At 41.0% G+C, this 17,066-nt stretch overlaps 1 protein-coding gene across 1 annotated transcript; it reads right to left on the bottom strand.

The window, feature by feature from the left end:
- Positions 1-5,307: 5,307 nt before the first annotated feature.
- LOC105035175 (small ribosomal subunit protein eS27y) lies at positions 5,308-6,671 on the bottom strand. The gene is made up of 4 exons (XM_010910623.4): positions 6,429-6,671; positions 6,020-6,121; positions 5,901-5,929; positions 5,308-5,756 (listed from the first exon to the last, which is right to left on the bottom strand). Exons 1-4 carry the CDS (start codon positions 6,429-6,431, stop codon positions 5,594-5,596), a joined length of 297 nt encoding a protein of 98 aa, XP_010908925.2. The 5' UTR covers positions 6,432-6,671; the 3' UTR covers positions 5,308-5,593.
- Positions 6,672-17,066: the final 10,395 nt, after the last annotated feature.

Raw genomic sequence — 17,066 nt, 5'->3', positions numbered from 1 at the left:
GCGTTAAAATGATTGACATTAGTTCGGATGGATTCTCTCTCCTTTTGCTTGATGTTGATGAGGGATTCCGAACCTCTCCGGGTGAAGTGAAATTCAGTGCAGGGGTAAAACGATAATTTTAAAATTTTTTCAAGATTATAATTTTACAGCAAAAATTATTAATTAATTTAATTAATTAATATGTATTAACCTTACACAAAGATCTAAATATGATATATATAGCATGCATTTAAATTTGAAATTTAAACTTCTACGGTAAATATTTTACTGTTATGTGTTCAAAACACATTACCTTCGTGCGGATAGTCGATCGCCGCAATCTGATCACCGTCGGGAGGATCTGATCATCGCAATGTAGCCACACAGTATGTCTGACCTCTGCAGATCGTCCACACGAAGCTCCCGATCTCGATCTGATCAGCTCCTCACGAATGCTAGTTCGTTGCAGAACCCTTTCGACGGCTGATGCTGATCGAACTCCTTCGATCTTCATCTGCCGATTCCTCGGACGCTTCGAATCGTCAGCAGATGTACTTGAGAGGTTGATGAAGCTCTCCCTGAGATCTGGTGGGCTCACGACACTCGTAGCTCACTTTCTCACTTTTCGAACCCTAAGCAGTAACCCTAGGGTACACACAGAAGAAAAAAACTTGCACCTAGTCTCTCTGCTTTTCTTCTCTTCTTTTCTTTTCTTTTCTCACGCACAGAAACTTTCTCACGCCACATTTTTTCTCTAGAATCAGATGTGCGCACACCCTATATTCTCTTCTTTTTAAAACGATGCAAGACCGCATCTTTTCAGCATTTTCACCACGTGAGAGGATAAAGATAAGTGGTTGCTTACTTGAATTTAAATCGAATTTGAATTCAAATGCCAACCAACCAATTTTATCCACTCTTGGCGTGAGAAGGGAAGGGCATGGGCTTCTTTGTGCGTGGAGAATTTACACAAGAAACCTTTTCTCGTATGAAAGAAGTGGCGCACAAAAGAAAAAGATGGCGCAGGGATTTGTTAACCATTCAAATTCAAACATCCTTTGAATTTGAATGGCCAACCAATTTATCCTTATCATTATCCATTCAAAATGGCGCACAAAGGAGGGGCGTGGGAAGGCTTCTGCGTGGAAGAAAATTCACGAGAACTTCTTTCTCGTGAATTCAAATAGACGCAGATGAGTGAGGTGGTGCAGGAAGATAAATCAAAGGTGGTTTCAAACCTAATTGAACCAACCTTATTAAAATAGGTTAGGCACAATTAGACTAAGTTAAACCCAACACAATTAAGCTTAATTAGGCTCAATAAAATCCTAATCAAATTAAAAATTGACTAAGCCCAACCCCTGATCAAATCAGGGACCAAACCATCTCGACGATTAGGTCAACTCTTAACCTAATCGAGTCAAACCCAACTGAATTCAATTCAATTGAACTTGATTCAAAAATAATTACTCAATCAAATTGAGTTAATTAGCGATCAAATCACTAATTAAACCTCTCATAAATACTGAGTCCAAATCCAATGGACAATCGGACATCAAAATCCATCGATATGAAACCTTGATCGAAGAGTCCCAAACCAATGGGACTCTTGATCCCGGTACCTAAAATGTGTGGAACTCGTGATCAGAGAATCCTGATTCTCAATCACAGAGTCCCCGAGCATAAGGACTCTTGGTTGAAGAGTCCCAGTCCAGTGGGACTCTTCACCAGCCATCAGATCAGATAGGAACCTCTAATGTATGTGACCCCACAGGTTCGAACCTAAGCCGGTAGCACTGGAACCAATTCCTATACTAATCGAAGTGATCATCTAGCAATGGTATCCGACATCCGAATAGGTCGAATAATCACAATCGCAACATTCAGAACCTACGCAAATATGGTTACTGTATAATTCATCCCTTTTGACCCCTGTGTGTAGGATGACTCAGGATTAAACTGTCAACCCTGATTAGATCATCCGAATCGTGCTCAACTCAAACAGTCCTGTGACTCCTCACTAGGACTACCCTGGTCAAGATTTTGCTAAATTGAAATACGATTGTACACAGCTCCTGAAATGGAGTGATCAATCCATCTTCACACACGCACTAACAAGTCAAGTACTTGACTACACCCAGTAACCTTCCGTCACTGAATTAAAAATTCAGATAGTCCAATGCCTAAGTGCAGTGAGTTGCTTGCAAATCACCGTGGTGGTCTCAGATCGGAGGGACAGTTATACCCATATCCCATCGGAGTAAATCTTGACAGCAGAAAAAGCTCCAGAGTCGGTCACGTTCAGTGCAGATGTATCCTTACATCTCATCTGTATACCAGTGTCTCCACACTCCTTGATTAAGAGAACAACCAACCCATATGACACACAACGACCTATATTTGATAAACGTTGTTGTCCTTGGTAACAACGTATCATTTGATCGCGAACTGATTTAAGGACTAAACGACAATCCTCCTTTGTCGAGTCTAAATAGTCCTAAGGACTTCACTACAACACAGGAGTTCATTAGAAGATGAAACAATTTGTGATGAAAAATATCAAAATAATTTTTATTTATTTATAATTCATATACTAATACAAGAAAGAGCACAACCGTCAACAGACTGACGATTGATTTTGGGACACTATTCCCAACACCGGAGACGTTGGCTGCTGAAGAAATGAGCCACAAACTGGTGACTCATTTGATCAAAAGAGAAGATAGTACCCGGCTTCAGTGCCGAGTACCAATTTCTTGCTGCTCCCTTTAAGATAGATGGGAAAGCTCGACACAGGATGGCGTCTAGCGCACCATGGAGCAGCATCATTATCCGGAAGACCTTTAGGTGGTCAACCGGATCCGAGATCCGTCATAGCTCTCAAATTGGGGAAGCTTGAAATTCGACGAGATCGATTCCTGCATAATTATTTGAGAAAAAAGAGGATCAGTACAGATATCCTCACCGTAAGCAGGTGGAGCATGACGGAGCTCTTCGATTCGCCGGTTCATCTTTTGGAACCTTTGATCTAAGAGATCCTCTCGATCGCGAGTCTCGAGGATCTTCTGACAGAACAGAATAGGGACCCTCCGGAGGTGGAATCGTGATCAGACAGAGGGCTCTCCGCCTTCTGCTTCCCCTTTCCGGAGAATACAAAATGACTGGCCCAAGTGGGCCACCCGATCGTCGGATTTAAAACTCCGACGATGCTCTTTCCAGCCACACAGATGCCTACGACTGCTGCTGCTGCATGACCTACATCGCTTCGATGAGGCCCCTGACCTGCTGAACCAGTAAGTCGAACTGCTCCATGCCGACTGCCGTTGTCGGAGGAGTCTGAAAAACTGAAGACGAGACCAAAGCTTGCAGATCTGACTGAGATCTAGCCACGGAGGTCGTAGATCGCTTGATGGATGCCTTTCAGGGAGGCATCAAGTGAGGATCTGGCAGGAGGAGAAGAAGATGTTGAAGAAGATGACCGAAGACAGTCCCGTTGAGTACTTCTTTAAGAACAAAGATCCTGCGAAGACAGCCCTTCTTCTAACGTCAATTCTGTTGGTGCAGAATTCCATCGATGCCAGAGAAGCTGGAGTCGAGGAGATCGCGGCCGCCGCCGGGACCTACAAGGAAAGTCTAAACCGGAGTTGGAGATACTCCGACAAGACCCTCCGATGCTCAAGTCAGTACTCTGTGTCAACAGAAATGGAGCACTCAAATGAAATTTTAGCAGAATTTCGAGATAGAGTTTAGAGCTTAGAGAAGAACGTATCTGAGGGATCTCTTTTATAGACGGAAGAGCGCAACCGATTGACAGCGACGTCTGTAACTGCCTGATTATGGACCGTTCAGGATCACGTGGAGTTTGTTATCGAGAGTGGAGTGGTGTCCGTTGTCGCGACTTGCCGAAGAATTCAGACCGGACGGCTGAAGCTCGATTGGGACGTCTGGTGGAGCAGAATAGCTTTCTGTCTCAGCAATCTAAGAGAAGCTCGGATATTTTCAAAATTGCTGACGGGTTAACTGTTGTTGGATGCCTTAGGCGTCGATGCTGCAGACGAAAATCATCCGCTAGAGGAGTCTGGAGGACACTGTGGAAGGTCTACTGGCGCTGTTGAAAGTTGATGGCTGGAGAGGTATGGAAGACACCAGAAATAATCGGTCACTGTAAAAATTCAACTGTTGGAGTCCGTTCGTTATAGAAGTTTGTCCGAAATCCAACCGCTGTAGAAGTTCGGACGGAATTCGATTCTTGTAGGAATCTGAAAAGCCGCTTACTATAGAAGCTCGGATGGAAACCGATTGCCGTAGAAGTCCGAATGGAGACCGCTTATCGTAGAAGCTCGAATGAAGTTTGCTTGTAATAGAAGTTCGGAGTAGAAATCCGACTGTTAGAGCCCGTCCGTTGTAGAAGTTCGTCCGGAATCCAACCGCTGTAGAAGTTCGGATGGAATTCGATTCTTGTAGAAGTCCGGAAGAAGACCGCTTACTGTAGAAGCTCGGATGGAAATCGATTTCCGTAGAAGTCCGGATGGAGATTGCTTATCGTAGAAGCTCGGATGAAGTCTGCTTGCAATAGGAGTTCGGAGTAAAAATCCGACTGCTGAAGAAGCTCGGACATTGACGAAGTCCGAAAGAAGCTCGAAGTATAGTCAATCGTGATTGAAAGAAATCTAAAAGAGATTCAGAGAGTAATCGATCACTGTAGAAAATCAGCTGATAGTGAAGCCTAGAGAGCATTTGAAGCAGTCCAATTGATGAATAAAGAAGCTCATTATTGGAGAAGTCCGGATGGCACAATAGGAGTTCGTCCGTTGGAGGAATCTGGAGGACACTGTGGAAGATCGACTGCTAAAGGAGTCCGGACGGTACTGTGGAAGCTCGAACGATCGGGGGAGTTCAGAAAGACGCCGCACAAGATCGAAAGCCGGAAGAATCCTGAGAGGATTGGCCTCTTACGAACTTCGGCTGGGATTATTTATACCCAACAAATATAATGAAAAAACTTCAACTGTGTGCCCATGATTTGAGCTGGTTTTCAATGAAATGACAAAGATCATGAGAACAACAGATTTATCCAAAAACAACACTCATCCATCAAGTCATGCCTCTGGCAAGGTAGCATGATCAAACTTCACAAAAACATATATCAAAGAATAATAATAATAATAATAATAGTAAAACAACAATTACACCTATCACCTGTTTCCATAATAAAGTCCTCAGTTAGAAAATTCAGATGACAAGTTAAATAAATAAGAGATTGAATTTCGTCCCTAATAATGATCTTCAGTAGTTGCCCTTACTATATTCAATTTGGAAAAAGAAAACTAGCAACAAATAACTAACTGTGATTGCATAAAAATCCGTTTAAACAAGTTAAGTGACGCATTTATCTCATGGAAAACATCATACCACTTCCTGACAGAGCATCAAGAGATGAAATTCCAATCCAAAAACAGACTTGAACTAAACACCATCAATGTTGTCTCATATGTGAAAAGATTGCTGACAAATATAAAGCATTCCTGGACTAACAAAATCACCGATCTTAACCTTCTGCTCGAGAGAGAAATAATTCGACACTCTAATCACAAGATCTGATTCCCTTGGGGTATCATAACGAAAGAGTCGGTAAGCTAGAACAGACCCCCTCAATCCCCTTCCGCCTGAAGGAGCATCCCTCGGTAAGCCTCGCACGCCCACCAGTCGGCTGGCAGAGCACTGTTTGGCAGTTACCACACACAACAACAGTCTGCGAGTGGCTGAAAACAGTAGTTCTGCAGCAACAAACAAAACATATTCAAATTAGGGTACCACACACAAGCTAAAAAGATCTAATAACTCAAAAACTGATTCCTTTGAAAGATCACATCTTTTTATAGATACAGAATCTAACTTTAAAGGGGCAAAATGAGGCTTACATGTTGAAGCAACCTTGGCACTTCACATCCTTGGATGAGAACAGACACCAAAGAAGAGATGGTTAGAAAAACAATAATTAATACAAAACACAAATTTGATTGCTAGGAAGTGAGATTACCATGAAGAATGAGTTCGGAGACTGCACGAGCCGCTTTAGCTTGTGCCTTCTCTTCTCAAGTTCAGCTGGTGGGTTCAGCAGATCAATATCGTTCGGAAGAACCTAAGCACCAATTAAAATTTAACAAAAAAGTTGAATCCGTGGACATTAGAAGTAAAGGGTTTGATCATAAAACCCATAGCGACAAGAAATAAATAATTCAAAAATATCCAATTAAAACACGATCAAAACTCAGATTTTAAAGCCCTAGAATACGATTCGGTCTAAGGTGACAGATCGTGAAGACAAGCAGAAGAATTAGACTGAACAGAAACCGATCCACAGAAGATTCAGCGCATAAAATCTATAAGCATTAGATGAAAAAACAATTGAAAATACAAAGGCGAGGAGAGAGAAAGAGAAGGCTGACCATCTTGTCGAAAACCTAGGAGCGCCTCGAACCCTAGAAACAGCCGACGCTTGAGAGGAAGGGAAGGAGCAGCAGCGAGATGAGAGTGGAAACCCTAGCGAGAGCCTAATATATAGAGGACGAGTAACGAACATCGACCGTAGGATGTAAATACTTAAGATCTGAGACGTTCGTTAGATGCCGTCTTTCTGGGGTCAGGTTCGGCTCGGGGGGTACCGGCATCATCGCCGCAAGGAAAGTCGGTGCTCGCGGGCAAGAAAATCTGAGGTAGCGTGCACTCCGGTTGGTGTATATACCTATCATTTTTCAATATATATTTATTATTTAAAATTTTAATTAAAAATTAAAATTTTAAATAATAAATATAGTTTTTTAAAAAAATTATAATATTTTATGATATATTTGATATTCTGCATCAAATTATAATTTTCTACGTACAAGATGTTATAATATGGTTCAAAAAATTATGATATCCTATATATCATTACATTCTACGTCAAATTATAATTTTTTGCATATAAAATATAATAATATAGGAGAGACATTTTTGTCCAATCATTTTCCAACAAGCATTTAATACCTACAGTTCCACTTTTTTGTTTGAAAATTTTAAATGATGAAAATATCCATATATTTGAAAAAATTATAATATTATATGATATATTATGATATATGTATCAAATTATAACTTTCTGCATACAAGATGTCATAATATGAACATACAATGTTATAATTTTTTTCAAATAACAGAAATATTTTAATCATTCAAAAATTCAAACAAAAAAATAAAACTGCAGGTATTAAATGCGTGTTAAAAAATGATGATATATAGATCAATTAAATAAGACGATGCGCTCTATATTTGATTTTCTACACCACCCATCGTGCATAAAAAATTTCTATCTCGTCTAGATTTTTTTGATAAAAAAGCTCAAAAAGTGGTTCTGTTGGGGCCATCAAGATGGTTTAGACTTGTTCTGAGCCAAATCTAGCTCATTAAATCTGAATTTTCAATAATTTATATTTTTTCTTTTTTTTTAATTAAAGAAATAGAGCCTATGTAACATTATTATCTTCTTGTCCATACTGTATTAAAAAATAATAAGTAGAATAATATCTGAGCTTCAAATTGATTGATAAATAAAATGTGAGAGGCCTTTGCAAAAGTCAAAGATAATTTGCACGTAAGTGTTATCCTCAACCATGGGCTGGATGTGCCAAATACTTACAAACCATATTTTTAGGTATTATTTAGCATCATCTTCATTTTTTTTATTTTATACATAAAATAATAAAAAAATATTTCAATTTTCACCAAAAAATATTTTATTTTATTTTTAAATTTTAAAATACAAATATATTTTGTATAGTCAATTATTTTTAAAAATATAAACATGATATTGAGAGCTATTGGTGGTGGTAGCAGCAATAATGATGACGAGAAGCACCAACATTTTGATGAAGGCTATAATAATGGTGGGGGCAGTGTAGTAGGGATTGTGGGTGTAGAGATGATAAGGATGGTAGTGATAGTAGTTACAACAATGATGTAGGTAGTTATAATAATAATGGTGGTGGTAGAGATGATGTCAACAATAATGGTTGCAGAGATGATAACAATAATAATATTGGTGCAGATGACAATGATGATGAGGATAGTGATAACTATAGTAGTGGAGGTGAGATAGTAGCATTGATGATAATGGCTACAACAATAGATGAATTTTTTATTTTAAAAATAGTGAAATAATAATTTCTTAATTTTAATTTTTATAATAATAAAAATAGTATTTTAAAATAAAAAATTAATAAAACAAACATGATTTTGTCATAAGTTAGATAATTTTAATTTTAAACATAAATGTAAGTAATAAAAATGATGTCAACTAGGCCTTAATATTTTCATCTACTAACTAGCCTTTTAGGTGTGTCTTATTTTATTGGCAATGGACAATAGGAGAAATTGGCTGAGCTAGATAGCACCGACTTGTAAACCAGGCAGGAGCATGCGGATGGTGGAATGATGGGTTTTGCTTGGTGGGTCGGGTGTGGATGTGGTATGTCTAGCTCATCCATTTCAAGCAAAGGGCATAGGTGAAAGGCTGAGCCAAATGCCTCCTAAAGCGAAGGACATCATGGTACATTGGCTTTACAGAGCCACAACTACCTCTTTTCTTTTAATGGTGGAATGATAATAAATTGATGCACATTGTTGCCCAGAGATAGCAATTCTAAGGGAGAAAATTTGAATTAGATTATTTAAAAATTAAAGATAATTATGTGATTTAATTGACTGTTGATAGTCTATTTCGTAAGTGCACAAAATCGCTCAAATAATATAATGATGAATAAGAGATCGTTTCCATGAGGACTGAATTTAGTTATTCAAAATGAACACTAATTCTATTAATATTTGAATAATCGAGACTGAATGATAATGAAAAATAAATTTAATTAAAACTAAAATTAACTCTGAAGAATTCAATGAAAGCTGAATCAAAATTCGATTGATAAACCACAAGGGTATATCTGATTTCACTTGGACTAATTATCAATTCTAGCTATTTCGATTAATAATCCAAATTTAATTATTAATACAAAGATCAATAATCCTAAATTATTTAATAATCTCTCTCGAGATTTTTAAAAATATTAATTAAAATCTATAATTTATCTTCCAATAGTAAAATAGATTTCAATTAATTTATTAAGCACAGTGATTATTCCTAAGATCCCACAGATCAAATCTTCTGCTCCCGCTCCAATTATTATGCCTATGATGGTTGTTATTAACTCCAATTTATAATTTTTCTTTCCAGAACCAATTATAAATCGAAATCAATCAAGTACCAAAGATAATAATACTCAAAGGCATTAAGTATAAATAACAAGTAATTACATTAATAAAAAAAATTAATATAAAATTTTAGAATTGAAATTAAATCTAAGCTACATCAAGTACCCTAGCTAGAAATTTAGCTCCTCATAATATCAAAATCAAACTCAAGTTTACTTGAATAAAAATCTAAAATCATGCTAACAATGAATTCTAAAAAATAAATTCAAAAAAAAAAAAAAACTCTGAAGGAATTACAGAGCCGAATGAATCATCTCTTCAAATCTCCCTGATTCTCAAAACTCCTTGCTTGATTTCCAGCTTTCCAAGATGATCCCCCCCCCACACCTATTAGTGTTTTGGAGCCCTTAAACAGGGCTAGGGCTAGGGTTAAGGTAGTATTTTTCTCATAATTTTATTCCATGTATAATTCTTCTTATTTGGTATAGAATCTTCCCTCCTTTAGATTGGCTTTAAGCAACCACTAGCCATCTACACCTTATGCCACTCCAAATTTTTTGATTTTATTCTGATTTCTATGGTAAAAGGAAGAAAGGAGACATGGTTAATCAAAAAAGAAGGATTCCTTCCTTCTTCAGCCTTCTTGGATCTACAAAATCTGTAAAATAAAGTAAGGTTTCAGCCGCCCAAATCAGGTCTTCTAAGAATTGGTCCCAATTCTTTCCAAGTTTGCTCCTTATGCATAATTAGTTTGGACTCTGATTTTTTGCTATTTAATCATTTTCAAGATAGCTCATTGCCACCCAAAATTGGTTATCATATCAGGTCTCTGCACAAAAACTAGGAAGAATCTGGGTATATCAAGTGTTTCTTGTTATGTCCAAATTGTCATCAAATTTAACCTGATGTAGCCACCTTATCTGGAATCCAAATTCAATTTTATAAATTATGTTCCTTTTTTGCTTCTCTTGAAATTTCGTAGGATATAGTCTTGCTTAATTTGGAGTCCTGACTAGATGAGAGAGATTAACTGCTTGATTTATTTTCTGCATCTTTGATTTCTTTTCTAGCTGATGGCACCAACAAGATGAGGTGTGGGGCACATTGATGCCTTAATTTGGTTATTCTGCTTTAAGATGAACTCTAATTTTGATGCAAGACCCTAATAACTCCGGATGATTAACCCTGCTAAATTAGACTCAACCAATTTCACTTAATTTGACCTTTAAAATATGGTTAATTCCAGTTAGGTGTGACCTAGCTCAATGGCCTACAATTGATGTAAAACATATCAGGTAAGATGTTTATTAAGTTAATTATTATACCAATTTATTAGATTGATCATTGTGTTAATTTATTATATCAAAAATATCAAAATCATTAAAAACTAATAACAATAATAAAAAAAATATGCGGTAGTACAGTACATGTAATTTTAAAATTTATGCAGCAAAAATAATAGATTAAATAATTTAATCTTAATTATATGTATAAGATCTAATCTTAGACTACTACATCAGGATCGTTGATATGAAAATATCTGTTTTAGATCTGAAAATAAAAATCACATCGATCTCATCGATGCTGAAATTCTAGATCTAACTATTAGATCTATCATAGAAATCAAAACAAATTAGAGATCATTACCAAACAAATTTTGATCTTGATCTTCTCTAATCTAATAGTTAGAGAGGGTGTTCTTCAGATCGCTCGCAACCATACGAAGTGTGGGAAGTATTCAGTGCAGGGGTAAAATGGTAATTTAAAACTTTTTTAAAATTATGATTTTATAGTGAAAAAATATTAATTAATCTAATTAATTAACATAAATTTATCCTACACTAGGATCTAAATATGATATATAGCATGAATGCATTTAAATTTGAAATTCAAATTCGAACAGTAAACACTTTACTGTAATGTGTTCAGAACACAATACCTTTGTGTGGGTAGTAGATCACCGTAATCTGATCACCGTCAGGAGAGTCTGATCATCGCGACATAGTCACACAGTGTGTCTGACCTCTGCGGATCGTCCACACGAAGCTCTCGGTCTGATCGACTCCTCACGAGTGCTAGCTCGTTGTAGAGCCCTTTTGACGGTTGATGCTGATCGAACTCCTTCGATCGATGTCTGTCGATTCTTCGGACACTCTGGTTCATCAACAGATATACTTGAGAGGATGTTGAAGATCTCCCTGAGATTTTGTGGGCTCACGATACTCGTAGCTCACTTTCTCACTTCCCGAACCCCAGGCTAAAACTCTAGGGAACTCACCAGAAACCTTGCACCCACTTTTTTTTCTTTTCTTTCTTTTTCTCTTGGAAGGATATGGACTTTCTTCTCATGCACAAGACTTCTCACGCTCCAAAATTTTTTTCCAAAAATCTTCTTCTTGCACGCCCCACTCTTCTCCTCCTTTTATAACAACATCAAATGTCTTATCCAAAAAAAAGGATAAAGATGAGTAATTGCACATTTGAATTCAAATCAAATTTGAATTCAAATAGATACCAACTCATCCCTTATCCACTAAAGGTGTGAGGCATGGCTTAAATTATGCATAGAGTGATTTCATGAGAAACCTTTTCTCATGTAATAAATAGGGCATAAAAAGGGATAAGGTGCAAAGATTGATTACCCATTCAAATTCAAATTTTATTTTGAATTTGAATGACCAACCAATCATCCTTATCCATTCATTTGGCACATTAAAGTGGGGCATGGAGAAGGCTTGGCGTGAGAAAAAAATTCATGAGAAGTTCCTTCTCATGAATTCAAATGGGTGCAATGGAAGTGAGGTGGCGCATGGAGATTGGGTCAAGGTGGTTTAATTATTTAAACCAACCTAATTGAACCAAATAAGTTAGGTCCAATTAGACTAATTTAAACCCAACTTAATTAGGCTTAATTAGGCTCAATAAAATCCTAATCAAATCAGGAATTGACTAAGCCTAACCCCTGATCAAATCAGGGACCAAACCATCTCGACGATTAGGTCAACTCTTAACCTAATCGGATCAAACCCAACTGAATCTAATTCAATTGGACTTGATCCAAAAATAATTACTCAATCAAATTGAGTTAATTAGCAATCAAATCACTAAATAAACCTCTCATAAATACTGAGTCCAAATTCGATGGGCAATCGGGCATCAGAATTCATCGATATGTAACCCTGATCGAAAAGTCCCAACCAGTGGGACTCTTGACCTCGGTACCCATAATGTGTGGAACTCATGATCAGAGAATCCTGATTCTTGATCACTGAGTCCCAAACATGTAGGATTCTACATCAGCCATCAGATCAGATAGGAATCTCTAATGTGTGTGACCCCGCAGGTTTGAACCTAAGCCGGTAGCACAGGAATCAATTCCTGTACTAATCGAAGTGACCATCTAGCAATGGTACCCGACGTCCGGATAGGTCGAATAGTTGCAATCGCAACACTCAGAACCTACATGAATATGGTTAATGTATAATTCATCCTTTTGACCCCTGTGTTTAGGACGACTCAGGATTAAACTGTCAACCCTGATCAGATCATCCGAATCGTGCTCAACTCAAACAGTCCTGTGACTCCTCATAAGGACTACCCTAGCCAAGGTTTTGCTAAATTGAAACATGACTGTACACAGCTCCTTAACTGGAGTGGTCAATCCCATCTTAACACATGCACCGACAAGTCAAGTACTTGACTACACCCAGCAGCCTTCCGTCACTGAATTAGAAATTCAGGTAGTCCAGTGCCTAAGTGCAGTGAGTTGTTTGCAAGTCACCATGGCGGTCTCAGGTTAGAGGGACATTTATACCCATATTCCATCGGAGCAAATCTTGACAGCAGAAATATCTCTAGAGTCGGACACGTTCAGTACAAATGTACTCTTACATCTCACCTGTATGCCATACTAGTGTCTCCACACTCATTGGTTAAGAGGACAACCAACCTATATGGCACACAACGACCTATGTTTGATAAATATTGTCATCCTTGGTAACAACGTATCATTTGGTCGTGAACAGATTTAAGGACTAAACGATAAATCTCCTTTGTCGAGTCTAAATAGTCCTAAGGACTTCACCACGACATAGGAGTTCATTAGAAGATGAAACATTTTGTGATGAAAAATATCAAAATAATTTTTATTAATTCATAATTCATGTACATATACAAAAATGAGTACAACCGTCAACAGGCTGACGATTGGCTTTGGGATACTATTCCCAACAATCTCCCACTTGGCCTAAAGCCAATCGGTGCAGTATCTAATATCCATCTTCGACTTGTAGTTGTCGAACTCCTTCACCATAATGACTTTAGTGAATGGGTTGGTCAGGTTCTCCTTCCCATCGATCTTCTGAAGATCGACGTCACCTCGATCCATAATTTTTTGGATGAGATGGTAGCGGTGCAGAATATGCTTTGTCCACTGGTGTGCCTTTGGTTTCTTCGCCTGAGCAATGGCTCCAGAGCTGTCACAGTAGAGCAGAACTGGACCAACAAGGGAGGGTGCTACTTCAAGTTCGATGATGAATTTTCTCAGCCACATCGCTTCTTTGGCAGCATCTGATGCAGCGACATACTCCGCCTCACAAACTGAATCAGCCACTGTGTGCTGCTTGAAACTTTTCCAGCAGATAGCCCCACCATTAAGGGTGTTGGTGCAAAAATCTGCCTACGTCGGAGAAGCTGAAGTCGCGGTCGCCGTCGGGACCTGCAAAGGAAGTCTAAACCGGAGTTGGGGGTGCTCCGATAAGACCCTCCGACGCTCAAGTCAGTTCTCTGCCTCAACAAGAATGGAGTGCTCGAACAGAAATTTTAGCAGAGTTTTGAGATAGAAATTAGAGCTTAGAGAATAACGTATCTGGGGTTCCCCTTTTTATAGACGGAGGGTGCAATAGACTGATAGTGATGTTTGTAACCGTCTGGCAGTGGGCCGTTCGGGGCCAGGAGGAGTTTGTTATGAAGAGTAGTGGAGTGGAATCATGGCCATCACCGTGACCTGCCATGTGGAGTCTGTTGCGAGGAGTGGAGCGGCGTCCGTTGTCGTGACTGGCCAGAAAGTGGAGGAGCCGTGCGGTATCCATCACAGGAAGTAGAGCAGAGTCGTGGCCATTACTGTGGCCTGCCAGGGAGTGATGGAGCCGTGCAGAATCCATCGTAGGAAGTGGAGTAGAGTCATGGCCATTACTGTGGCCTGTCAGGGAGTGATGGAGTCGTGCGGAATCCATCACAGGAAGTGGAGCAGAGTCGTGGCCATTACTGTGGCCTGTCAGGGAGTCCAGGCCTGTCGGCCGAAGCTCGATTGAAGCATCTTGTGGAGAGAGGTAACTATCCATCTGAGAGGAGCTTGGATGTTGCTGGCGAGCCTTCTATCATTGGGTGCTGTTGGGCATTAATACTATAGGCGAGGGCCATCCGCTGTAGAAGCTCAGTCAGAGGCTTTCCGTAGATGAAGTTCGATTTCATGCAAAATTCGACAAAGGGTCGACCGGCAGCGGATGTCGGATAGCGCTGGAGAGGTTCATCCACTGGAGGGGTCCAGCTGCTGGAATCCGTGTGCCGTAGGAGTTCGTCCGGAGTCTATCCACTACAGGAGTTCGGTCGGAGTCTGATCTCCGTAGAAGTTCGGATGAGGATCATTTGTCGAGGGAACTCGATCGAGGCCTGCCTGCAATGGAGATCCGGAAGGAATGCATTCGTAATGAGAGCTCGGGTGAAGGCTTACAGTGAAAATCTGGCGCGGGCCACTCGTAGTAGAAATTTGAAGTAGACCGCTTGCGGTAGAAGTTCAAAGCCTGGCTCCCGTAGGAGTCCGGATGAAATCTTCCTGCAGTTGGAGTCGGGAACGAAGTCCGACTCCTGTAGGAGTCCGGATGAAGTCTTCCTGCAGTTGGAGTCGGGGACGAAGTCCAGCTCCCGTAGGAGTCTGGATGAAGTCTTCCTGCAGTTGGAGTCGGGGACGAAGTCCGGTTGCCGTAGGAGTCCGGATGAAGTCTTCCTGTAGTTGGAGTCGGGGACGAAGTCCGGCTTCCGTAGGAGTCTGGATGAAGTCTTCCTGTAGTTGGAGTCGGGGATGAAGTCTGACTCCCGTAGGAGTCTGGATGAAGTCTTCCTACAGTTAGAGTCGGGGACGAAGTCCGACTCCCGTAGGAGTCCGGATGAGGTCTTCCTACAGTTGGAGTCGGGGATGAAGTTCGGCTCCCATAGGAGTCCGGATGAAGTCTTCCTGCAGTTGGAGTCAGGGATGAAGTCCGGCTCCCATAGGAGTCTGGATGAGGTCTTCCTGCAGTTGGAGTCGGAGACGAAGTCCGGCTCCCATAGGAGTCAGGATGAGGTCTTCCTGCAATCAGAGTCGGGGATGAAGTCCGGCTCCCGTAGGAGTTCGGATGAGGCCTTCCTGCAGTCGGAGTCAGAGACGAAGTCCGGCTCCCGTAGGAGTCCGGATGAAGTCTAGAAGGTGGTCGATCATTGTGGAAACTTGGGTGGAGTCCATCCATAAGTCCGTCCGTCGTGAAGAATCCGATCGACGTTGGTGGGAGTTTATCTATCGACAGAACTTGGGAATGTCGAGGGGGCTCGACCGTCGGAGAGATGTCGCCGAAGGTCGGACGTCGGTAGAATCCCTGAAGGGTCACTCCTGACACGAACTTTGGTGGGGGAGAATTTTATATTCAACACCAGTCCCCCTACTTTCGAGTTCGAGTTTTGAATGAAGGAAGTACAGAAAAATTTTCACAGTCGAAGTTGCCCACTCGAATCCTGCGCACGTCCATCCTCGAAAATCCTGGTATTCAATGCGCGTGTGCTGGAGTCTTTTTCCAATTAAGACGATCCGAAGAGTCCTTTCGAAATTCCCTCCAGAGCGTAGTCCTAAGCATCGCACCATAATGGTCCCACCAGCAGTCAGCTCTACGTCATGGTGTGTGGGACACGTGGCGGGCACTGGTTGACCTGAGGATATCCGCCACCGTAACTGTGCCAGGCCCCGTTGCTCATTTAAGCCCCCTCGTTCCCTCCAGGGACTTCATTTCGCCCGAGAGTTGATGCCCTTTTTCTGCCCGAGAGTTTAGCCACCCCATCGGTCCCCTTTTCGACTCTGAGCATTCTTCACACCAATCTTCGCCATCTCCGCCGGCTCCCCGCCGCCTTCAATCTTTCGAGCCCTTTCGAGGAGTTCTCCCACCGGGGCTTCTGCCCCGGAGGCCAATCTCGAGAGGATGTTACGGATCGAGAGGAGTAGGAGGGGGAAGACAGTGGCCTGCGAGTTCTGCGACTGCCGAACCGTCACTAAGGGTTCCCACTGCCTCGAAGGGGGCTCGAGGGAGAATTCCTTCAACAATAGAGATTTAATAACGAAACCAACCGGTGAGTGCATTCTGCCCGAGAATTTTGGAGTAGTTGAATGAGGCGACACCGGTCAAGGGGGTAGAGTTGTCGTCATAAACTGTGGTGGGTTTCTTGACGGCGTAGGGGTCGAGGGACCAGAGGTGGTTGGCACTGACGGTAGGGCAGTAGAACTTGTTGCGGAGATGGTGGAAGTAGCGCATGCCGACCTTACCGAAGTACCTAGGATGGTGGTCGTCGTGGAGCACACAGTGGTGGTGCATGCCTCCGACGTCATCGCGGCCTCCGGGGTACTTTCGGTTCTTTCCGATGCAGGTCATCGTCGTCGCTGCCGTCGCCGTCGCTGCCCCTTGAATTCTATCCCCCCTTTTTTCCCTAGGGTTGGGGTTTCGGCAATGGAGCAGAATGAGGCGGGGGGCGAGAGCTGAGAGATTTATCTCACGTACTGAAAAATACTGCTATGAAGGACGAAATCGGAAGGAGAAGTCGAG

This window comes from Elaeis guineensis, unplaced genomic scaffold (genome assembly GCF_000442705.2).
Source record: "Elaeis guineensis isolate ETL-2024a unplaced genomic scaffold, EG11 Super_Scaffold_1000033, whole genome shotgun sequence".
Taxonomy (NCBI): Eukaryota; Viridiplantae; Streptophyta; class Magnoliopsida; order Arecales; family Arecaceae; genus Elaeis; species Elaeis guineensis.
The sequence above is the reverse complement of the archived record's forward strand: the minus strand, read 5'-3'. Positions and strand labels throughout refer to the sequence as shown.